Raw genomic sequence first — 24868 nt, 5'->3', positions numbered from 1 at the left:
TTAACGAATTGTCCAAAGTGCTTCAAAAATCAGAGCATATGAACAACTTGTTTTCAGTGTGTATGTGTGTCGAATGCTGCCTGCATTTCCTCACCATGCAGACTCTTCATGGAGATGAAAAGCGGGAGTCAACGAGGAAGGCAGTCCTGGACCCAGCATAGAGAGACCAGGGGAACAGGGACTGGTACAAGTTAAAGACTCTGTGCCCCATTCACCTTCCCTAAACATTCTTCCTCATAGCTTCGACCCAGAATTAACATCTTTGTGACTGGAGTCTCCCCAGACTTACCATGGCATTCTGTTTCTGGAGGTTGAAAAGCTCATTCTGATACATCACAGCAGCAAAGGGATAAACAGCAGGCAGCTGGGCCTCTGGTCTCTTCAGTGCAAGCAGCGTGTTCCCGGGGTCGCCTTCCTGAATGATGGCATTGATGTGGTCCACGGCAGCCAGCCCTGAGTGGAGGTTGGGAGTGTCACATTCCGTCAGAATATCCACTTTTTGCCCTCCTATTTGCCCCAAGCATCCCATCTTTCCAAGGACTAGAATCGAAGCAGTCCCCTTCCATGAACTCTGAAAAGCTGCTGCTGGAGGACAGGTGAAAGCTTGAAGGTGGTAACACAGTAACTGGAGGGCCATCCAGTCTTTGGAGAAAGTCCCTGAAGGGGTCTCAGCATTGACAGAGCTGGAGTTATGAGATCCCTCCTGTCTCTCGTGACTTCCCTGCAAAACCCTGCCCTTCGGGATCAGCTCTGTCATCAGCTCATGTCATCCACTGTCCTAGTCCCTGAGGATTTCACATCTTGGGGAACCCCACAGTATTTAGAGCTGGACCATATAGATCCCATAGGCATTGTTCTTGAATGCTCCTTGTGTATCAGTACTGCCTTTGCAAGGAGACTGAAGCTATGTGAACACCCAACGCCAGCCTTGCCCTATTGCTGTGTCCTCCCTCTGAAGCAGCACCACTGAAACCCACAGTTAGCACTGGGAGACAGTGCCACGTGATACTGAGGGGATTTCTCATCGTTTTAAATTAACATATAATGTATTATTAGCCCCAGGGGTACAGGTCTGTGAATCATCAGGCTTACAGATTTCACAGCACTCACCATAGCACATACCCTCCCCAATGTCCATAACCCCACCACCCTATCCATACCCCCCTTTTTGTTTTGTGAGATTAAGAGTCTCTTATGGTTTATCTCCCTCCCGATCCTATCTTGTTCATTTTCTTTTTAAGATTTTATTTATTTGAGAGAAAGAGAGTGAGCATGAGTGAAGGGTGCAGAGAGAGAGGGAGCAGCAGGCTCCCCGCCGAGCAGAGAGCCTAATGTGGGGCTCCATCCCAGGACCCTGAGATCATGACCTGAGCCAAAGGCAGACGCCTAACTGATCTAGCCATCCAGGTGCCCCGGACGGTATTTTTCTCAGAAACTTTTCCTCACCTCTTGTGTTCTCTGAAGTGTGATTTTTAAGAAAAAAATCATTTCGGATGTATTTTTTAAAAAACGATTATAACCAAACTTCCTATGATTAAATAAGTCTGTGCCAGTATCTCTTCACCTTAAAAAAACAAAACAAAACAAAAAAACCTGATCACAGAAATGTGTTGGTTTAGATCATAAGCTCTGTGAGATCTCTACCAGTTGCAATGTTCAGATTATGAATACCTGAATTAATTAATTAATTTGGGGGAGAGGGCAGCAAAGCAAGGTTTATTGACCAAGAGTAAGGTTTATTGAATGATACAATATAAAGCTCTTAACGAGGGAGGGGACCCCAGAGGGTTGCCCAAGAGTTGAATTTTAATAACCAAATTGAGGGTACCTGAAACAGTAAATTCCTCACCGTTTTCAGAAAACAGGATGAGAATTGCTAATCAATTGGGAGAATGAGCGATCGACTCTGCCACCAGGCAACAGCAAACTGGACAGAAACAGCAGCATTTTGCCCCATAAAGAAGGTTTCCGGGGCACATGAGTGGCTCAGTCAGTTAAGCATCCAATTCTTGATTTTGGTTCACGTCATATCAGGGTGGTGGGATCAAGCCCTGTGTCATGCTCTGCGTCTGGGTGGGGAGTCTATTTGGGATTCCCTCTTCCTTTCCCTTTGCTCCTATCCCAGAACTCATGCACTCTCTCTAAATAGATAATATCTTAAAAAAATAAAAAAGTTTCAGGATAGTAGAAATAACACAGACCCATAGATTTCTAGAGCTTTTCAAGGGTTAGTCTGTCTCCTTGACACATGACTAGATTGCAGCTAAGATTACTCTAAGCCTTTTAACAGATGACAATTTACCTTCTGTAACTCATTCCCAAGGAGCTACCCTCCATAACCTTTCTCCCGAGACATATCATTCAACAGCAGGAAATACTTACAGCTAATGCAATCTTCTTAGTTATACCCATCAAAAACTTAAACGTATTCTAAAGGACTCTAAGAACACAAACCTACTTTTCTGTTCTAAGAATTGATATGTCCAACCAAAAAATTCCAGAAAGGTATGTCAGTGGACATTTATGGCCTCTGCTGTTCTCAGAAAGTCACCCATGGCCTCTCAGCTGTGTCTGTCATTAATTTGGATGGGATCCTGCTTCTCCTCTGAAAACCCCATTCTGTGAGTTTGCACCACTGGGAGGTAAAAGAGCACCAGGAAATCATACCCTTGAGACACTCTTTATGAACCATTTCTCCTTAAAAAAAAAAAAAAATAATGATAATAAAGTGAGCTCTCCCGCTCTTTTATACTCTGGATTTAACCAAATGTCCAGCCCTGGTCTTAACAGAGTATGTCTTGTAATGAATGGGATGCATTGGCCAAACCCCAAGTTAAATGACTGCAGGTCAAACAAAGCTGAAACTTCGGCCAACAGATCTGGTGACATTACAGTCAAAACTGTCCTTTATGTCACTTCTCTGGCTATTATGAACGTAGACACCTTAACGTTTTAGTATAATAACCTACAGGGTTGAGAAAAACTTGTCATGTAGCTATACTCGTATATTTTAAAGCATAGAGTTATGTTATTGTCATATCACTGGTTAAAATACACTTTATTGTTTTTTCAAGACTCTTCTTAATTCTACTTAACTATAAATTTTCAGATGGAGAGAGATAAAAAAAAACTTCAGAATCATCATGTTCTACACACTTAAAGCCATCAAACATGGCAATGTCTTGCATAATTTAAGCTGGTTATTCATTAGTGCAAATCATCTCATGCCTTTTATTTAAAAATGCATAAGCAACGTGGCATTAAATCAGTGGTCGGGAAATTATGTCAGCAAGTATTAAAACATGTACACAAGGCATTTTATTTAAAATGAAGAAGGAACCTGTCTTAGTGGTCATAAACTTTTCAAAAATAAAGGATGGCAAAAGGTTCTGGAATCATTTCTTCACTGAGCGTATGGACCTCAGCTGTCTTGCTGGCAATATTAATTTCTTCCTGCGATTCATTTCTGTCAAACCTAAGGAAATTCTCAGCTTTCAAACATAGCAGAAACTTAAAATTGTCTTTCATGTATCATCACTAATACATTCAAAATTAAATAAGAATAAAAGAAGAGGGGGCGCCTGGGTGGTTCAGTGGGTTAGGCCACTGCCTTCGGCTCGGGTCATGATCTCGGGGTCCTGGAATCGAGTCCCGCATCGGGCTTTCTGCTCAGTGGAGAGCCTGCTTCCTCCTCTCTCTCTCTCTGCCTGCCTCTCTGCCTGCTTGTGATCTTTCTCTGTCAAATAAATTAAAAAAAAAAATTAAAAAAAAAAAGAATAAAAGAAGAGGAACATGGATTCGACAATGTTAAGGTGTTTGCTTAAAAAAAGTTACCGGGGCGCTCTCAGCAGTTTTGTGTGTGAGGGAAATTCTCAAACCTACTCAGTGGTTAACTTCTAGATGTTTACATCAATTTTCTCTGGGCCTCCTTGATTACTGTTTGGACCCTCTGGGTAGGTCTTTCCCAGCAACTTGGGAGCAAACTTCAGGGTAAAACCTATAGTTTCTTTGAAGGTGTTAAGAACATTCAAAAATCATCTAGGAGCCTGAATCAAAGACATAGTTTAGGAGTATTATAGTGGATATTCCCAAGTTTAAATTTGGCTGATGGTTCACATGTTTCATTAAATGGGTTAAATGATGTTTCACATATTCATTTTTTGTGCATGTAAGAGCTCTTTAGGTTGCCCTAGGGAAAATAAATGTCAAGTAGAATTCCTTACTGCTTCAAGTAAAACCACATTTTATAAGAGAGGGGAGAATAGACTAATAATCTCTCTGAACTTTCATATGCTCATTTTAATTACCTGAGTTTTCTGTTCTTTATAGTCACACAACTGAAATGGGTACAAAGAGGAACTGAACCATGAGGCTCCATAGAGGTTCAGGGACATGGGAATCAAATCTGCCACCATGCCATTTCACTGGCATATCCAGGCTCGTTCACTTGCCAAAAAACTATACAAGCCGTAAGGAAACAATTCTTACAAACTGTAGACTAAGGACTGGGAAGTGGTAAAGAGCAGAGGTGTCAACAATACATTTCCAATTCCAAACACTGTCACATAATCGTGGGCAAGAAACAACAGGCCTTAAGTCATAATCTTTTACTGAAGAGCCTTCCATATTAGCCCAGTGAGGGATAGGTTCAGAAGAGGACATACACTGCACCTATGATAAAACAGGAAGGGATAGCTAAACCAGCTTCATGATACTTTGAGATGTTTTGCATGCAGAGAGGGGACGAGATCACCCAAAATTTCCATGGGGAACTGCCGGACAACGTGGCATAATTAAGCACAACACTGACATTGAGTGGAATTTTCATCACATAAGGCAGTTTTACAAGGATACCAGTGGAGAGTTTTGGTGAGATTCTGACAAGGAGAATTTGTGTCTTCTGGCGTATCTACTTCCCTTGTCCAAGCCATTACTTACTGTTGACTTTATTGATGTTGCCTTGGATTTCTGCTTGAGTCAGCAGTTCTTCGTAGGCATCTCTTTCTTCTTCTGAAATACAGTTATTCTACAAAACAAAGTCTTCACTGATTCCTGAGGTTAAATTAAATATTTCCAAAGCTCGGTATTCAAAAGCAAAACGCAAAGAGTGAGAACAACCGTTTACTTATATTCATTTGAATTCAATATAGGCATCGAAAAATGCTTGCTCTGTGCAGGGCACTAGGGTTAGGTATGCCTGGCAAAGATTACAAAGACGAACAACAACCCCACTGATTCTCTGCGAGGGCCTAACTGCCTAATGTGGCAAACATCATGTTGGACCCCTTGACCATATCGCCATTTATTGTAGATCCAAGTCAGTGGAATATTGGCAATTTCATTTGATCCAGTCTAATAAAATTGACACCATAAATAACAAATATACACAGAACAGAACACATTTTAGAGGAGAAGTACATAGTCAGTTGGAAATAACACTTGAATAAGAGAAAACAATTGAGGAGGAAACAATTGGAGGAAAGGAGCAGATAGTTACGAAGGCAGAGTGGGGAGCAGGGTATAGACGACAGGACTGGGTGCAAAGGTGAGATGGCTTGGCACATTGGGCTACAGCATAGAGTTTGTGTCCATGGTTAGTCAGAAAGATGGGGGTGTTGGGCAGGCATTTCAGAAGCAATTTTTTTTTAAGATTTTATTTATTTATTTGACAGAGAGAGAGATCACAAGTAGGCAGAGAGGCAGGCAGAGAGAGGAGGAAGCAGGCTCGCTGCTGAGCAGAAAGCCCGATGTGGGGCTCGATCCCAGGACTCTGGGATCATGACCTGAGCTGAAGGCAGAGGCTTTAATCCACTGAGCCACCCAGGTGTCCCTCAGAGGCATTTTAAGGCCAAGTGAAGGACCTGTACTTAACTCCATAGGTAGACAGTAGGGAATCCAAGGAGCTTTCTGGGGACTGACATCCGATCTGGAGTTAAAGATTAATTTTGCAACCTCTAAGTCTGTGAGGGTTTGGCTTGCAGAATGGGAGGAGGTGAGATCACATGTGCATGGGGTCACATGTGAGGCTGGGTCCAGAGTGGCAAGACTAGAAGGTGTGGGACAGAGGTAAGTCTGGCAAGATGAGGCAACAGAATGCAGTGAGGGATAGGATACAGAGGGTTGGAGGGGGTGGTATGGACAGAGTTCTGAAACATCGTGGGAGTCATTCCAGAGGCAAGTCAGGGAAGGGCACATGTGTGAGAAGGGCAGGGTAGAGGTAAGCACTCTTCCTAGATGGTGAGGGGCAAGGCCCATGGCACAGAGATGAAGTCACCTGGAGGGCCACTCGAGGGGCCTGAGAGCAAACTAACAGCCGCTTTCCTCAGTATATGGATGAGCTTGTCTGGGAAGAACAGAGACAGAAGTGACTCGAGGCCAGACCTTAAAAGAATCCCCGCAGGTAGAGGCAGGAGACTCTGAGAAGAGACACTGAGAGAGGCAGAGGAAAGCTGCGGCACCAAAGCACCACAGGAGGCCGGCGGGCGGGGTGGGCAAGCCTGCCACATGTGGGCAGAAGCCACCAGCTCAAACAAGGCAGCGAGATCGAGTGGAAAGTTCTGGTGACGGAGCTGAGGCTGACAGGGCAAGACGTTAAGGAGCAGAAAGATGGCCAGGAACTGGAAACTGGGCACACCAAGAAAGTCTTTAGTCACGCTAGCTGGGAAGGCAGGGTCAGGCTTCTTGCAGAGGAGGGAAGGCCAAATAGGACAGCAAATTCAAAAACATCAGCTCCCACTTCATCATACCGAGTCATGAACCTCTACTAACAAATCTACAGGTAACTTGGCTAATACAAGGTCTGCAGGTGAGGCTAAACAAGGGAAGATGGTGAGCCGCTACTTCCACACTTCCTGGGAAAGTCATAAGTTTATGACATGACCTTCAACCCTTGTAACCTGTAAGAATCAGCACGAAAGGAAACCTCTTTTCTTTACGTAGTGCATGGTCTGTTTTTACCCTTACACTGCACCCAAGCCAACTGCCTACGGCTATAGAGACCACTGCCAGGTGATTTAAAATGATCACTGGTAACATCAAGGCTTTTTCAAACCTACCACTCAGAGCCATATTATTGAGAATCTTATTAAATACCTTCAGTCTTGCATTTTCCTCTTTCCTTTTCTTGGCTTCCCAGAGTTCCTTCTGGTATTCCTGTGCAAGGCTGTCATCTACTAAAGTTAAAACTGCATTTGGGTTTCTTAGCGTTTTAATGGTTTGTTCGGCTATTCCTTTTTCAATAGCTTCATTAATGGCTATAACTGCAGCGTGCACTGGAAAGAGGGGAAAAAATGATTTTCATGAGCCAGAGACAACAAGGACAGTTGCACGGACACTGCATGAACGTCAGCAGTTTTACTTCCTTCTCTGGCTTCGAGTTAAAATGATCAAAAATGACACCTAGACACTTCACAGAGCACCTCTCTGACAATGTCTCCACCTGCCCATCCTGCCTTGGTCCTTTCTCAGCATCCACCATGTAATCCCTATGAATTTACAAATGGCTAAAATGAACTAAGCACTGTCAACCCTCGAGGGATGAAGGGGGGAGTACGGACACTGTTAAAGTACCAGTTTGTTTCCAAATGATACTGGGCATTTAACCGGCAACACTAAAGGACAACACAGCAATGTTCTCTACCACTTAAATCTGATGATGCGGAAAGCAAAGAAACATTTGGAATAAAGGTATTTCTGAAAACTCTTACTCACATCACACAAGAAGATGTTTAAAGCCTAAATCAATTACATGGTTATATTCTCATATGCTCAACTTAACCGTCTCCAATACCTACAATAAAAACTTCAAAAGGGGGCTGAAAGCATCTTCTAAATATTCTCTTTCTTGTAACCAAAATCAATAATGAAGTACAGGTAAGACTTATGTCAGTAGTAAGTTCTGATTTTAAATAGACTCACAAGCAGCTTCATCCACTGACAGTTCATTAGCCAGAATCCCGCCTATTTTGCTGAAAGATGGCATCTGAATTCCGTATTTCTCAAGTTCCTTTCTCATATTACTAATTTCCTCCTCTGAAAAAGAACAACAAACAATATCAAAGAAAGACACAGAGATGGAAGCAGGAATGAATATAATAAGAAATGTCTTCATCCCACGGTTTCTCCCCCAGAAATTTGAAACTTATTTAAAGAATATTAAAAATTCCATGCCATTATTTATTAAAAAAAAAAAAAGGAGAAAACTGTCTTCATCAAGAAGTTGGGGCATTTCTGAACAAGAACCTTAGGAACGTCAGCCTATTTCTCATTTCACACGTGTTGAAAATGGTCAAATACAAACAAGACAGTAAAGTTTTCTCTTCTGATAGATATAGAGGAAAAATGGGGAATTGATGCTGTCAAAAGGAAAAGTATGGATACATTTTCTTAGTAAATGACAGTGTAAGAATCATGAAGAGTCATACCTGTGAAGTCTACTTTGCCCAACAAATCCTGGATCTGGGGTGCTATCCCTAGTTTGAACAGGTATAAACTGAAAGACAGAACATAAAATTATCAGTTCAGAAGTTTTATCACCATAAATCTTAGCATTAAAAATTACTTAAGTCCTAAGGGCTTTTTTAGTTGAGAAAGACCTAAGTGATTATCCCATCTAATCCATTCATTTTTTAGGTGGAGAAACTGAGTTCTGAGGTAACAGTCCCTGGTGGACAGGGACTACAATCATAGGCTAAGTCCCAAAGACCAATCTTTTTCAGTACATGGCATCTCTATAGGGTCAACTAACTCTCTACCATCCATTTGTAGGGAGAATAAGAAATACAATTAATACAAAATAGCCAGCAATAAATCCAATGAACATTTCCTTGGGTACTCCTTCTATGATTCTTATTTTATTGAAAGTACAGCTCAAATTGTATTTTCCTTTTCAATACTCCTTTAAGTACCACGCACCCCTTGAGAACCTATTTGTTTTATGTTTTCTGAAATAAAGAGTGGCAAGACTATCAGCAGAGGGGGTGATAAACCATGATGTGGGCATACTACTAAGTAGAAGATGGAAAATAGATTGTGTGTGTGTGTGTGTGTGTGTGTGTGTGTGTGTGTGTGTATTTAAAGCCCCTTAGGAATTAATGATGGTGCACACTAACCTATCCAAAACTTGACAAAAAGAGCAGAGGGCTGGCATCTAAATTTTACCAAATGTGCAAATATATGCTTATATGGCTTTTCCCATTTAATCACCAAACCACAGTTTCTTTCCATAACAATTCTAACCTCCTCAGTCCCAAAGAGTAATTCTATAGACCAACTAAAAAAAACCAAAAACTGTATTTATCAGTTTTGATAGGTTTATAATTTATGAGATTTTAATTAGAAGTTAGAAATTATAAATAACTTCTATGAGAAAATGAACGGAGAATGATTTCATTGGCTTGATATATTTCAATATCAACACACACCTGAGATTATAAAATGCATAAAATTTCATTACAGGAGTTCAAGGTTGAGGCTTTTTAAATGGTATTAAACTCTTAAAATGTATGATTATTCAATTTAAGGAGCCTGCATTTAAAGTGACCTTCATTGATCATTTCTGTAAAACACAATCATTTAGAAAAGTAACACATGGTCAAAGTTAAAAATTAGTCATTCATGGGTAAAATAAAAAGAACATCAGAGTTAAACACTAAGTATTTTGATATAAACCCTTTCAATGTCTTTTTAAAAATTTTTTTAAAAAGATTTTATTTATTTATTTGACAGGGATCACAAGTAGGCAGAGAGGCAGGCAGAGAGAGAGGGGGAAGCAGGCTCCCTGCTGAGCAGAGAGCCCAATGCGGGGCTTGATCCCAGGACCCCAAGATCATGACCTGAGCCAAAGGCAGAGGCTCTAACCCACTGAGCCACCCAGGCGCCCCTCGATGTCTTTTATTTCTGGAAAAACTTATTCCATAAACTCACACAGTATTCATAATATGAACATAGTGTATTTTTCCTAACCCATTGCGTCTAGGTGGTCACTAATTATTCCTCATCGCAAATAATGCTTCAGTGAACCTACCTACATACAGAAACATCTTTGGCATACATCTTATTTGTTACAATGAATCCCTAAAAACAACACTGCAGGGTTGAAAAGACACACACACAATTAAAGCTTCCAGTATACAGAGTCAAATAGTGTTCTAAAAAAGAGATCACACTCATTTTTTGTGAGTCAAGGATTAACAAAATCCCCTTCCCTCTGTGAAACAATCTGACTTTTAACTTTCTAGCTCTGTTCCTCTAGAAACCTGATAAAGGTACACTGATAATTGGTGAGCAATGTTGCTGAGGAGAAAAATAACCCCCCATCGATAAATGGTTTGAAGGAACTATAAATACCTAACAGGCATCACAGGCTTAGGTGTTCCCAAGTTTGGTGCCTCTTCTAACACCCACACTCCTTGCAGGAAACTGGGAAGCCCACTGGGAAGGTGTTACAATAGACAGCCACTCCTGGGGCCTGAGGCCCTAGAGCAGTGAGGCTCCCGTACCCCCAGTAGGGATGTCACTTCTTAGCACCTAAGATGTCACCTGGGATACCAAAGGAAATGGCTTCCAGATGGCTGTTTGGGCAACTACGGGGAGCGTCATGAAGTCTCCCACTGAAGAGTAAGCACTTGATGCCATCCTGCCATCTGACTGGGTTTCCAGGCTTCTCGATCCTTCTGAGCAACTAGGACCCGACGTTAACTGCAGTCAGGAGACACTGAATGCTTAGCGGAACCTAAGAACAGGCTGAAGGGTGTGACCTTATTCTACCACCAATACATGACAATGCCATTTTCTTCGTCCCTCTGCACCACAGAATACTATCAGGGAAAATCTTGCAAATCTGATAGCCAAAAACATTATTTAAGTCTAAATTCCCTTTTGTTAGTTGTAAGGATAAACACTTTCTCAAACACAGATTGTTCCATGTCCCTTTCTTCCACGAAATGCCTATTAATGAATTTTTGAATTTTAAATATTTTTTGGAGGGGGCAAGTTTACTTTTCGTTGGTTTCTCCCCTTTTCCCTCAAAACCACAACCAAAGAACAAAGAATAAATGACATTTTAAACATAAGGTAATTGTAATTTTAGTACTCAATTCCAATATGATTTTCATATCTTACCCACAGGTGGAAAACATATTAGACTCTGAACATTCTTCAATATAAAATAGGCATTATGTATTCATAATATAAAGCAAGAAAGACAGGATACATTCCTTAGTTTAAATTCTAAGTCTTTAGAGATAACCAGGGATATAAAACTATTTACATGGCCTCTGAAGATTTTATTACCAAAGGTTCATGCCAAACAAGTCATTAGGATTAAAACTAGTAGGCTGACATTTTCAAAACTATAATATTTTATGAACCACTTCTCATTATGACATGGAAAAAATATTCCTATTAAGAGGGAGCCCATGTCATGTGGAACAAATGAAACAGCAACTTCTTCAACTGTTCCTTTGTACTAACAGACTCCAAAATTAAACAGAATTAAATGGATAGGTATGGCAAAGGTGCAAAAGAATACTAGGAAAATAAAAGCCACCCATTAAGAAATGACAAAAAAAATCATTCTCTCTTCAAATTCTACAAAGAAAATATACACATCATTTAATGGAAGAAACTTTGAAAATGTGACAATAAAATTTAAGTAGGAGGCATTCATAAAATGTCTTCTAACAACCAATTTTCTATCTATAGTTAAGTGTTTAATGCTGTGGGTGTTTGTTTTTAAAAATTTCATTTATTTATTTGAGAGAGACAGTGAGCAGAGCAGGGTTGTGGGGGGAGAAGGGGCAGAGGGAGAGGGAGAAGCAGACTCCCCGCTGAGCAGGAAGCTGGATGGAAGGTGGACATGGGGCTCAATCCCAGGACCCTGAGATCATGACCTGAGCCAAAGGCAAACACTTAACTGACTGAGCCACCTAGGTGCCCCATTTTTCAAAAGATTTTTAAGTAATCTCCTCACCTATTGTGGGGCTCGAACTCACAACCCTGAGATCAAGAGTGGCACAATCTACTGACAGAGCCAGCCAGGTGGCCCCTCCAATTTTCCTCTTTTTTAATTTTATCTTTGTTTTTGTTGTAAACTGAAGTGTTCAACAAGTACTTGTTAAGTAGATGATTGAATAAATTACCGATATCACCTATCTTAATATTCTCCTTTATTCCTTGGCTGTCACTTCTTCTTGTTGAATCTAAGGCCACTTTCAGAGGGTTGATTTCCCTCAAATGCCTGGCATTTCCTGATCTGGGGCTCTGCTTGGGGCTTGGGACTTGCTTTTTGACATTGTTGACCCCAGGTTCCCATGAGAGGAGCCATTCTTAGAGAGACCATAGGGGAACGTGGGGCCGATGCCACGAGGGTGCCCCATGTCTTGCCCTCTCACATCAGGGCTTCCGGGTTCAGGCTGGCTTTGGGATCTCTTTATTTCCGGCTTGCTCGTAGCAAGCCCCAAGGCAGCTCCTTTCTCTGCTGCAGCCTGTGAATTCTGGGCTGTGGTCTTCTGACTTGTTTCTCAGTCGATCCCATCTCATCTATGTGGTCAGTGGATGGCATCCTTGCTTACTGCAAATGATTTTTTTTTAATTACTACTTCAGTAATTTCATGTTAACTGTTTTCACATTATTTCCTCTATCCATTCATTTAATTACTATGCATGGAATAGCTACTACATAAAAAAATATTTTTCTCTGCCACGCTGTTGCTAAAATAAAAGTCTTTAGGTTTCCACAAAATACAGGTTTGTTGGTACTAGGAACTATATTATACTAAAGTGCTAATTTTCCCCTGTGGTACTGAAGAAATTAGGTGACTATTTCTAATTATCCTTTCTACTTCTCCATTGTACTCTGTAATACTAATATAAATCCTACAATGAAGCCAACATTCTGCTTTAACTAAAAGTTACCACAAGGTGGTGCTGAGAAGTTACCTTTTGGATCAAACGATCTTGGCTTTTAAAGTGATTTTAAATAAGAGATTTTCTGGAATTGGTATGGATCAGTTAGAAATCTCATCTGTGTATACATACTTCCACCCAAAATGTTTAAATGCGAATGTGTATATATATATATATTTTTAAAGATTTTATTTATTTATTTGACAGAGAGAAATCACAAGCAAGCATAGAGGCAGGCAGAGAGAGAGGAGGAAGCAGGCTCCCTGCTGAGCAGAAAGCCCTATGTGGGGCTCAAACCCAGGACCTGGGATCATGACCTGAGCCAAAGGCAGCGGCCCAACCCACTGAGCCACCCAGGAGCCCCACGAATGTATATTTTTAATCTGGCTTCAGTTTTCAACGTTTATTGCCTCCATTCTTGAAGTTTAAATTATTAGCTGTTTTTAAAAACGCCACTTTTCACTGTGTGGGAGTTTTATAACAAATTTTTGCGTGAGAAGCACTTCCAAGCAGATTACTCAAAAGGGCAGTTTCCTATGCACATATCCACTATTCCCAGGAGAGAAAGAATCAGACATAGCAGCCCACTACTTCACAAGCATTTAAATTCAAATGAGGCCCATTTACTACCTGAAGTCTACAGCAAATCCATAGTCTTGATCTTAAAAAAATAAAAAGCCTGTCCAATATAAAAGATACCAATTCTTGGAGCTCTTCAACACAACTTTTTAAGTACCTTACGTGCCTAAGAGCCAATACAAAGGGCTAAGAGGATTCCCAAGGAAGCCAAGGAAATTAACGAAATCATCGCTTAGCTTCCCCCAAAGAAGAAAGCTCTTGGTGGGAAATAGGGAGGCTCTTATCATCGCACCAAAGGGACAGCACACTCTTACTTAGAGGCCAGTTACAGAGAGGTTGCCCTGAGATAGCTAAAGCCTCTCCAGCCCATGTGCTCCCATTTATACAAATAATATCAGTTCAAGCACCGGAAGAAGTAATAAAAAAAAATACTATAGGGACTTTTCCCACTACTTTCAATATACACATTAAAAGGTGCTATAGTAATGGAATGCAAACTCACAAGGCTGGAGCTGAATTTATTTCAGCTTTTCTGGATCAAATCCTAGGCGGTTTACTTTATGGTGCAGCATGTGTGATGAGTGCTTATGAATCAAAGCCTTGGGGCTAACCAGAAAGACCATGGGACCAGTATCCCGAGACCCAGATCATCGCTGCAAGGCTGGCTCCATCTAGTTGTGTAACTCTGCACAAGTCATAATCCATTGCTTTCAGTCCCCTCATGTCTGAAATGAAGACCTGGACAAAAGTAACTTCTCAAAGTCTTTCCAGTTCTGAGGTTCTGTGATTTCTCATTTTAAAACTTCCTAAAATTAACCACTGAGAGGCCTGTGCCTCTCAGGTTCAAGTTGGACACTGTCTTTAGAGTTTTCTTAGTAGGATGGAAACATGTGACTCCCTTCCGAGGCCAACGACTAAGCCAGTCACGGCCCAGGACCTGGTATCACACTGCCAAGTTTTGAATCCCAACTCTGCCATATACTAGTTGTGTGACCTCAGTTTCTCTGTACCTCAGTTTCTTTCATATTAAAATGGGATTATTAACAGTATGTATGATATAAGTACACGTGAGGATTAAATGAGATGCCATCTGTAAAATGAACTCTGAACAGTGCCTGGCATATACTTGTTTGTTTTTATTATTACTATGATCCTTGTTAAATAAGTGTGTCCTTTATTAATAACCAATAATAATTAACAACTTATTAAGAACTTAGCACAGCAGTTTCCCGATTTTCAACACTAAGAACCTTTTACTATTTTCCCTGACTCCATGTTTAAGTGGTTTTATCTAGAGAACCAAATTATTTTTCCATCTTAATCACATATGCCCCTGCCAGTATCATGTCAAAATCTAGTGTTTTTCACCTAAGAGTCAATCAAAAATAAAAAGAATCCTGAGGTACCCTTTCCACAGGGAAATTAGTTCAGTTAACGCAGCTAAAAATTTAAAAATATGAACTTCAGAGACTTAATTTGGCATCAGTGATATGTATGTGCTGTGTTAGGTGACAAGTCACAGGTCACGATCTCAGAGAGCTTAGAATTTAGTAGGACAAAAAGATGGAGTCCCGGTACTATTTTGGGATAGGAGGAGGAGGAGAGAATATGGTCTAGAGTGTGGGGAGAATTGTGAACAAGGAGTGATTTGAAAGCTACATAAGGTTTCATTGTCCTTCTCATCTTAATCCCAAATATTGCCATCTCCACATATCCCTCCTGAGAACATGAAAGGAGAACCTGCACTTTGGGTTAAGAAACTATTTCTAGGAAGCTTCTTTATAAATGCAAGTATGTTCATCATACTGGTATCAGTATGCCATCAGTCTGGTATAAGTCATCAACTGGTTTTTGAAAAGGCAAAAGGCCCTTAGGGCACAAAGTATAAGCCAAAGAGAGATCTGCATGAAAGCCTGAGGGCTAGATACATAATCTGTATTACATGTACAATATGTAATATATATTATGTATATAATAAATACACATATTATATGCATAGGCTGCAAGGCAGCCACCTGATGGCAGGTGTGCTTCTTCTCGAAGCAATCAGTGCATTTGGCAGGACAACCGGTTAACTGGGAGCGGGGTCACCAGAGCCATTATCACAAATGCATGCCCCAAATGTGTGCTGTTTCAGCATCATCACTGCATCTGAAAACACAGCTGCTGGGGCGGTCATGACAGGATCTGCTGCGGGAGCACCAGCCACGACCCAGAGGGGAGGCAGGCTCATCTTCAGCTTGGCGTTGTCTTAATGGTTCAAGAAACTTTGCATGGAAAGAAAAGCAGAATCCAGACCCCTCATCTATCAAATGAGGAAAAATCATTATGAACATATGACTTGTAAAGGATTCCTTGGAGGGGAGTTGATTTCTCAATGCAGAAATAATTACGATAGGACTGGAACATTCTGTTGTGACCACAAAGCGAGGATATTTCCAATAATGTCAGGGACAGTGCTACAAGGACGAAGGCACTGGCCCCATAGAGCTCCCACTAACCAAAGAAAATCAATCTGATCCATCGGAACAGAAGTTTCTAACCCTGGTTAAGTCGGTGAAAGGCCAGGAGTTCATAGCCCTCATCAAAAGAGAGTGGTACAAAGTGTACAGGAAGGAAATTGTAATACGAATTGATCAAGTAAGACACAGATAATTTCTTGTACTGATTTTAACAAGATGGGATGTGTTATTAAAACACAGGAGCTTTGTTTTTTCAGTGTCTATCTATGGAACAAATATATGTTTATACAATTTATATTATACTTATACCATGAGAATAAAAACCAGGAACTCTAAGCCAGAGTGTCATGTAAAACCAAGGAAGTGACCCAAGATAAGAAAGTCCTGAAGAACACAAAGTTTGTGACCGAAACACCCAGGTGAGAAGGGGGTCTGGCCCTGAGAGTCACATCATCATCAACAGACAGAGGATCCAGAAACATAGTCTGAGATGATAAATCAGCCAAATCAACCATCTACTAAAGACCATTAGGTAGTCAATCCTTCATTTTGTGGGTGAGAAACCTCTAGAATGCCCAACTAATTTCAAGAAAATATTCAAAAGGCATATAGGAGCTTTTAATAATGTTAACAGATCAGGCCAATACATCATTATGACAGGACAATGGGTTATGTAACACTGGCTGAGTGAGACGCAGGTGGTAAATCATTTCTGGGGGATGTGGGGTGGGCTAGGTGTGGGGACCAGAATGAAAATAAAAACCTACCTGGAAGCCATTTACTGAAAATTATAAAGGTCTGACTGATGCCTGGTAGTCAGGGCCTGACTGCCCTTGGGGGAAGAAACCGAACTAGGACCATGAGCCCCCTGACAACTGAACGGTTAGAAACCAGGTCTACAACCCAGGCAGGTGTGGAGGTGTTCTTTTGTTTCTGGTGTCCTGAGGATCATGTAAACTCTGGCTAACGTTCAATACATTCTAGTCCTGGGATGAGTCAAAATTAGTGCATCAATAATTACGTGAGTGAAACTTGCAGTGAAGTTCTTCCAGAATGGGTTTAAGTGTATTAAGTTTGTAATGATACATCTGGGTATTTCCTTTGTCCTTTACAGTATCTGATGTGTTCAAATATCAGTTTCACTAAAATTTTTCAATTCCGATTTATAACCAATGTTTAAATATTTAACAGTGTTTCACAAATTGAGGAACAAACAACATGTCAAAAGTGTTCTCCTCCATGCATAGATGCCCAGCTAAAAAATCATTAGCAGTAACTTGTTAGCAAGGCTCTTACTTCTTGAACCGATTTCTTTTTGTTGCAGACTTTTGTACATTCCAAATGAAACCACAAAAAGAAAACAAGCCATGTACACATTTTAAGTGGAAATGCACCAAAACAGTCACATCAGTATTGCAATAATAGGTACTTTAGCTAGCTTTTCCTTTGATTTTCTTTTCTGACTTTTCCAATTTTTCCCACAATGAGAATTTAAGTTTTTTATTTTACATAAAAAAAAGATAAACATTTCTTTGAAAAAGAATGAGGTCACCTCTCACTGAAGTGAGTCTTTCTGCGTGAAGTCAAGTGTGAGGATTTCCCCCGGGGCTGCCGTGCTAACCATCCCTGGCGGCATTTCACTGAGAACATCCAGCTTCAGACAAAGGGGGCAATGAGTGGCAGGCAACAAGACCAGGGTCAGAAACAAGAGTGAAAAGGTGAGGGCCAGGCAGGAAAAGTGGAAAGCAGATACAAACAGGAAGCAAGGGCACAACCCCAGAGGATATTAATGAGGTTGTCAAGCCCAAATCAAAAAGACAGGGGATGCAAGACAAATTGGCTGGCTGAGATCTAACAATACAGATCCCAGCAGGCCCATGGGCTGGGGTAGCCGGAAGGTAGTGCCTGGGTACCTGGGATATCTTTCCACCTGGCTCCTGATCTATACTCAGAAACTTTGACCTGCCCAATTCCCTGTCCAGTAATGATGACTTTCTACACCAGCAATGTTGCTGTATCCCCAGCCAGGATATAATGGCCAGGCACATATGTGTTCATTTCCAGCATCACCTCTAATTATCCAGGGAGAGCCAACCCACTGTACGTAGTAAAGGGCTCTGCTACCCAACTCCCAAATATGTCTTGGCCAACAGAGCAGAATATCGGCTTCATTTGAGTGACTGTATCCTAAACCATTGAGTGAAAAGTCTTGATAAAAAAAAATTTTAGATATACATGAGACTTCTTAGTTCTTTACCAAGAAGCAGTTGTATGTAAGTTTAGGACAGAGAAGAGCGAAGGAGATTGTCCCAGGGAACGCTGTTTATTAAGTAAACGGAAAAGGTCCTACCTAAGATCAGATCTGGTGTGGGACAGGCTCAAGAGAAATTTGCTCAAGAATGATCAACAGTAATGGAGACTTCCATGAGTAATTGCATGACTGAGAAAAACAGTCCTAAAAAATATCACACCAACATTCGCATACAAGTGGCAAGAATAAGAAGTTGCCTTTTTTTCATTTACCAAACTGCTGAAGCCATTGTTGATATGATCACAAACCCATTTGTAAGCCTCAGTGCAGTTCTATATAATTTCAGAGGAAGAACAGTGACATCACTGGAAAGGAACTTAGCACACCATTTCTTTATAAGCAGCTTAACATTAACATCCCAGGTGTCCTGTCGGGAAATCAATTTAAGCTTGTCCAAGATACTCCAAGAGCATGCCACAGATTTGGAGATTAGCACTATGATGCGTGGATATGATGATGGCATTAACATTGTTAATGTTAATTGTAGCTGGCTTAGCAGGTCACAAAATGGTACTAAGTGCAGTGTTAAGTGATCATTTTAAGCTCTGAAAAATATTTGACAAGGAATGTTGGGCAACACATATGAAAATATTCCCCAAGACAAGCACTTTTGCATAGAAAGCTTTCAGAAACACTGCTGGCGTAATGATATACTAGCCACACATAAGGAGGCTGGTACAGAAGTGATCCTGCCCACTCTAAATTACTAGAATAAAGAGAAAGGCACCTACATTTGGTCTGTATTTCAAACAACTGTCATCTTCCAAAGAAATCTCCTAAGTACTGATCAGGGGGGAAAGTCAAATTATATGACATAATCAAAATTCTTTTCTAGTAGGCCAGCAGTGCAATGAATTATTGTAGAAACCTTTTCCTCTGGAGGGGAAAAGAGCCAGAAAGAAGTTAATATAAACCTCTATGCAGAAGACTCTGCCAGGAAAATGACTTCTAGTGATATAAACACAAGGCAGATGCTCCAGAAGAAACTTAAAATTTAATTAGACATGAAGACTTCCAGCCATTACCTGCGTGAATGCAGGATGACAGCCATAAACTGGATTTTCAGAATCATCTTTGTTACCATCTAAAAATAGTGTTTCTTCCAGTCCACTAAGATAAAAAATGATCTATGAACTAGCACAATTTAAGTGTTTTCAAAAATTCAGTTATCAAACAATTGCTTTAAATTAATGAACAACAATATCTTAGGGCACCTGGGTGGCTCAGTTGGCTAAGAGTCTGACTCTTGATTTCGGTTGAGGTCATGATCTCACGGTTATGAGACTCAGCCCTCAGTCTGGCTCCACCCTGGGCATGGAGCCTGCTTAAGATTCCCTCTCTCACTCTCTCTCTTTCACTCTGCCCTTTCTCCTCTAAAAAAAAAAAAATCTTGATTTTATTTACTCAAAGCAACTCTTGATGCTGCTTCTTTACCCTTATGGTGCAAGTTCTATTGAGCAAAGAAAGGTCAAAAGAAACTAACCTTATATTGGACTTCATTAGTCTATAATGAGAATTGAAGCAAAAGGATAATTTAAGAATATCAAAATTATAATGACCATTATAGCTGCTCATTTGATGTATTTTGGCTATACTGGGAAACTAGATCACAATTCAAGAATATGGCAACATATAGGAGATCCCTAGAAGTTTCAACTTATATCTTCTCATTATACATACAGGTCTTTCATTCATTTTCTGGTATTCTGTTTTGAATTAGATTTAAGAAATCAGAAAAAATATTTTTCCAGTTCAAGGATTGTACTTACGTGACAATTTAAAAAATCTATGCCAAATTCAAAACAGCTCCATCCAATAAAAAGTTCTTCAGATTATTTAAGTAACTTAAGAGCCCTTTTCTAAAATAGAAACTACAGTTTCATTTAAATCTACTTCCTCCACTCTTAGTTGTATCTTTCTCCCCACCTCAATGCGTGAATGCAGTATATCATTCTGGGTATGTTTTTCCGGTCATAGACATCTGTTGTTTCTGGATAAAATATCTGGAAAACAAAAGAAACAATGTGTTTTATTATGTTTTGCCTTGCATAGTTACTTTAAATCTCCTCAAAGATGCTACTTGGATTGTCTCTGCTGTATTTATTTAAATGCAGAGGAACCCCTCCGTCGTTGCTCCCCTTCACTCTACAGGCAGACCCACTGGTATACCTGGTCCCCTGACAGAATGCCCCCTAGTGGGCTTGGGAGAGCAGGGGACTCCCAGGTGGCCACTGCAAGAAGACTGCTCCCACAGGGCTAGGTGGCAGTTTCACTCCACACGTGGTAAGCCCGGTCAGGCTCTGCAGGTTCATTCCTGTAACATGTACCCTGAGAAGGGAGTCCAGTGTACAGTGTTTTATTATAATGTTAAACACCTAGCCTCACACTTGTGTGAACAGGTATGCACACACACAACACACACTGATGTTCTTTTCTGCTGGAAGGAACCACATTTTACCAAATAAAATCTGAAAAGTAAATGAAGCATGAGAGAAACATTACCTATAATCTCACTTTCTAGATAGTTAACCGTTAGCATTTTGGTTTATTTTTTTCTAGACTTTTTTCAGTATGTGTCTCTGACTTTTTATGTTTATGTCTGTACGTGAGAACAAAACTTTTAATATGATAGCCTCAGTAATATTATAGCACGGTATTACTATACTACCATAGAGAATGACTGTTTTCCATCCCTTTCATTATTCTGTTAGAACATTTTCTTTTTTAGAAAAGATATTTTTATTTATTTATTTGACACAGAGAGAGAGCGAGAGAGAGCAAGAGAGCGAGCACAAGCAGGGGGAGCAGCAGGCAGAGGGAGAAGGCGAAGCAGACCCCCCCCCCCCCCCCCGGGAGCCGGGAGCCTAATGTGGGACTTGATCCCAAGACCCAGGGATCATGATCTGAGCTAAAGGCAGATGCTTAACTAACTAAGCAACCCAGGGACACCTAGAACATTATTTCTAATAGATGTTTGTGATTCTTTTGTCTTTTTGAACTATAATTTAAGCTAGTCCTCCAAGGCTGAACTTTTTTGCCCCCAATTTGTCCTAAATAAAAGTCACTGCAATGAACATCCCTGCATTTTCTGAACACCTGATGATTTTTTTGGATTAACACCCATATATGGCATTACTTAACTGGTAAGGTTGAACACTGAGGCGTTTTATACACACTTACACTACTTTTAAGCCTGAAACTAAAAGCTTGATAAGAAACATTTCAGAATAGGGCAGCAAACCTCTCCCTTCCTAAGCACCAAAACATGAATAATTAGGCTTAAAGCTTCTAAGAGAAAGATAAGCATACTGGCATTGCTGGCTTTTAGTAGATATTTTATAAAAGTTGACATAAAAACTGAAATTATATCCTTTATCATATGGTAGCACTTGACACTCAAGTACAATTTTCTTCTCTCGTCCCCCCCCCCTTCTTTTTAAAAAGATTTTATTTATTTATTTGACAGAGACAAAGCAAGAAAGGGAATACAAGCAGGAGGAGATGGAGAGGGAGAAGGAGGCTCTCTGCTGAGCAGGGAGCCAGATGCAGGGCTCAAACCCAGGACCCTGGGATCATGACCTGAGCCGAAGGCAGATGCTTAACAACTGAGCCACCCAGGAACCCCTCAAGTACAATTTTCTATTGGACATTGAAAAAAGCTAGGAGAAGAAAGCAGCAAAGTTTCCTCAGCCACAATGTATAGTCCCTGACAGCTTGAAGTAATGTCTGCAGCCCAGGAAACTTTAAGGGTCTTTTCAACTTGCCCTCAACACGTTTGTTGTTACAGCGTCCATCCCAAGAGGATTCCCGGTTCAGAAGAACAGGTCTACTGGGGAAGCAGAAGAACACTGCAGCTCCCCACTCCCTTTCCTTTCAACAACTTTCTATATTTCTTTATCTCTCTCCATATGGAAATGTGTATTTATATAAATAGTTTCATTTCTTTTGGAAATCTTTATGAGTAGATCTTATTTTAGCAGTAAGATGGGATCAATTCACAGAGTTGCCCAGAACATTTTATTCACCACTGTATTACCCAGTGTTAACATGATGCTGAGCATGGAGGAGTCACTTAATATTAGCAAGTGAAGACATTAGTAGTGGTCAAGTACATCCATCAGTTCAGCACACTATCGGTCTCTCATCCCTGCAAGGTAATGTATCAATCATTTAAAAAAAATCAGTGTTAAAACAGCATCTGCTACATGGATCACTTATTTGGCTTAAAATTAAGGAAACCCTGGTCCAACACACGCAATTAGGGAAAGTTTAAATCCAATCTATGAAACGTAACAAAATTACCCTAATTTAAAGTATGTTCCCTCATACAGAAAAATCCTATTTGAATTTTCTTCTTTCCTTATTACTCTGTTTATTACCCTGTTAGTACTTGCTAAATGACAATCTAGAAATATGAATTCTAGAACTAGTGCCCAGATGGGAACAGCATTTAATGGTCTGGGCATTTTAGGAGAAGGGAAAGTAATTTGGTTAAAAATGGAAGAAGAAATCAATATGGACTATTTTGAGATAAAATAAATAGAGCTAAATCAGGTATAAGCTCAGATAGATTAAAAATAGGCATTTATATTTTACATTAAGGAATCCTCTGTTTTTGTTGTGGTAGGTTGTTCATTCAAACCTGAATTAATAATATCACCACCAACACAGGTCTTCCATCAGTAGCTTGTTCCCTTTGAGGAGGACCACTCCTACATTATTTCTTCATAATAGCTGTACATAATAAGCAATAGAAAGGAGGGAACTATGGATGGTCTCGAGGGTATTATGCTTACTGGAAGAAAGTCAATCTCAAAAGATCCCTTACTGTAGGATTCCACTTCTTTAACGTTCCCAAGATGACAAAACCAGAGTGATGGAGAGCAGATCAGTGACTGCCAGGGGACAGGACTAGGAAAGGATACCACGTCAAGGCCTACTCCTTCGTGGTATCTGTATCTTAACCGTGGTGGTGGTCACATACGTTCATGGCATAAAACCACACAGAAACACACACACATACACACACAAATCAATGCATATATAAGTAAGGTCTGTAGCCTTCCAAACAGTAACACACCAGTGTCGATTTATTATTTTACTACAGTTACTAGATGTCACCACTGGGGGAAGCAGAATGAAGAATACGCAAAGATGCACTATTTTTGCAACTTCCTGTGAATCTAAAATTATTTCCAAATAAGAAGTTGAAGAAATCACTCTACAATTTCTAACAAATGTTAATTACTTCCTCATTTCCTCTACTTGTCTACTTGTCTCTCAGGCTGAAGGGTAGCCACTCTTTCAATATAACATGCTCCGAATATTTGGCAAGTTTTATTTGGGACAGCTATTTCAAGAGGAAGAACTATAACCCTCTAGCTTTTAACATTCAAAGTGATAATATGATCTATAATAATCCTTTGTAAAAATACCTTTGTCATTATAATGTACAGTGATGCAATATATGGTGGTGTAATACAGAAAAAGGAGGTGGCTATTTTAAATTATTTACCAGCTAAAGCTTGTTCTGGCCTTGTTGAATTTATACATGCTTTAACCTACCTGCTCTCCATCTGGGTACATACTTCATTCTGAGTTCCTACCATATATTACTTTGTACAGGCCTTGCCACATTTCTGTGGAGTCCTCACATTTGTTGCACCTGAGGCAATAAGGCCATCTGCCACATTAACATATCCCAAGATGCCAAACCTTTTTTCACAATGAGGTGTTCGCATGACCCCTTTTGGCTTCCCAGTTCAGGCTTACCTTGGGTAGACCAATAGACTCCATTGCTCTTAACCACTGGACCGTATTGTCCGTGTGTCGAAAATGAAGGCCGGACTTCTAGAGTGGGGGGGGGGGGAGAAGAAGGGACCACACAAAAAGTGAGTCACTTGTAACAACTTTTTTTCATTAGCAGGATGTTTTCCAATTTTATTTCTCTTAAAATAGAGTTACTAAATCATAAAACAAATGGAGACACAGTAAAGAAGACTGGACTATCTCAGCAACACTATTTGTAATGGACCATTCCAGTTTCCACCATTCACATATTTGAGGTAATTCTGAACTAGAACCTCAAAGACCATTTAATGTCTAGCACATGCCTAAGGATGTTTTATGTGAAGTGTGTGTGCACGCGCACATACACACACGCGGTGTCAAGATTTTGGCAACTGTGGCTGAGAAACCTAGCAACTTCAAGAAAAACAGGGTTTTTAGAAGACTAAATGTCTTTTTCCCGGTTTCTGGATCTGCCAAAACATTTTTTTCTGGTCATGAATAGGATTTCTGTTGAAAACCTGGAAAACATAGAAAAATATAGAAAAAAAAAGGAAATAAAACCCATCTCACGGTTCAGGAGTAATTTCAGTATCTCCTCCTCCTATAATTTAACCCTAATTTTTGCCTGTGTAAAAAGTAAACCTTCAGTGGAAATGTTTTACAAGACCTTTTTCTACACATACAATGACAACAGGCTTTCTATGTCTTCCACTGTTCTTTACAGCCTTCCTCAGCTGCCATTTTTTCCCAACAGTCTGTAACTGTGGTAACCTTTCCTGTATCTCATCAAGTTTTATCAGGTACTGAAATGTTGAGAGCT

At 40.3% G+C, this 24868-nt stretch overlaps 1 protein-coding gene across 2 annotated transcripts in view; it reads right to left on the bottom strand.

Moving 5' to 3' along the window:
- IQGAP2 (IQ motif containing GTPase activating protein 2) overlaps positions 1-24868 on the bottom strand; it is a 283046-nt gene that overhangs the window by 110910 nt on the left and 147268 nt on the right. For both annotated transcript variants that reach the window (XM_047729600.1, XM_047729599.1), the window contains exons 4-10: positions 24031-24108; positions 20185-20261; positions 8424-8491; positions 7918-8031; positions 7093-7271; positions 4939-5026; positions 290-453 (exon numbers count right to left, since the gene is read on the bottom strand). In XM_047729600.1, the coding sequence (XP_047585556.1) occupies positions 290-453; positions 4939-5026; positions 7093-7271; positions 7918-8031; positions 8424-8491; positions 20185-20261; positions 24031-24108 (768 nt within the window). The remainder of the gene's footprint in view (positions 1-289; positions 454-4938; positions 5027-7092; positions 7272-7917; positions 8032-8423; positions 8492-20184; positions 20262-24030; positions 24109-24868) is intronic.

Source organism: Lutra lutra, chromosome 5, assembly GCF_902655055.1.
Source record: "Lutra lutra chromosome 5, mLutLut1.2, whole genome shotgun sequence".
Lineage (NCBI taxonomy): Eukaryota > Metazoa > Chordata > Mammalia > Carnivora > Mustelidae > Lutra > Lutra lutra.
The sequence above is the reverse complement of the archived record's forward strand: the minus strand, read 5'-3'. Positions and strand labels throughout refer to the sequence as shown.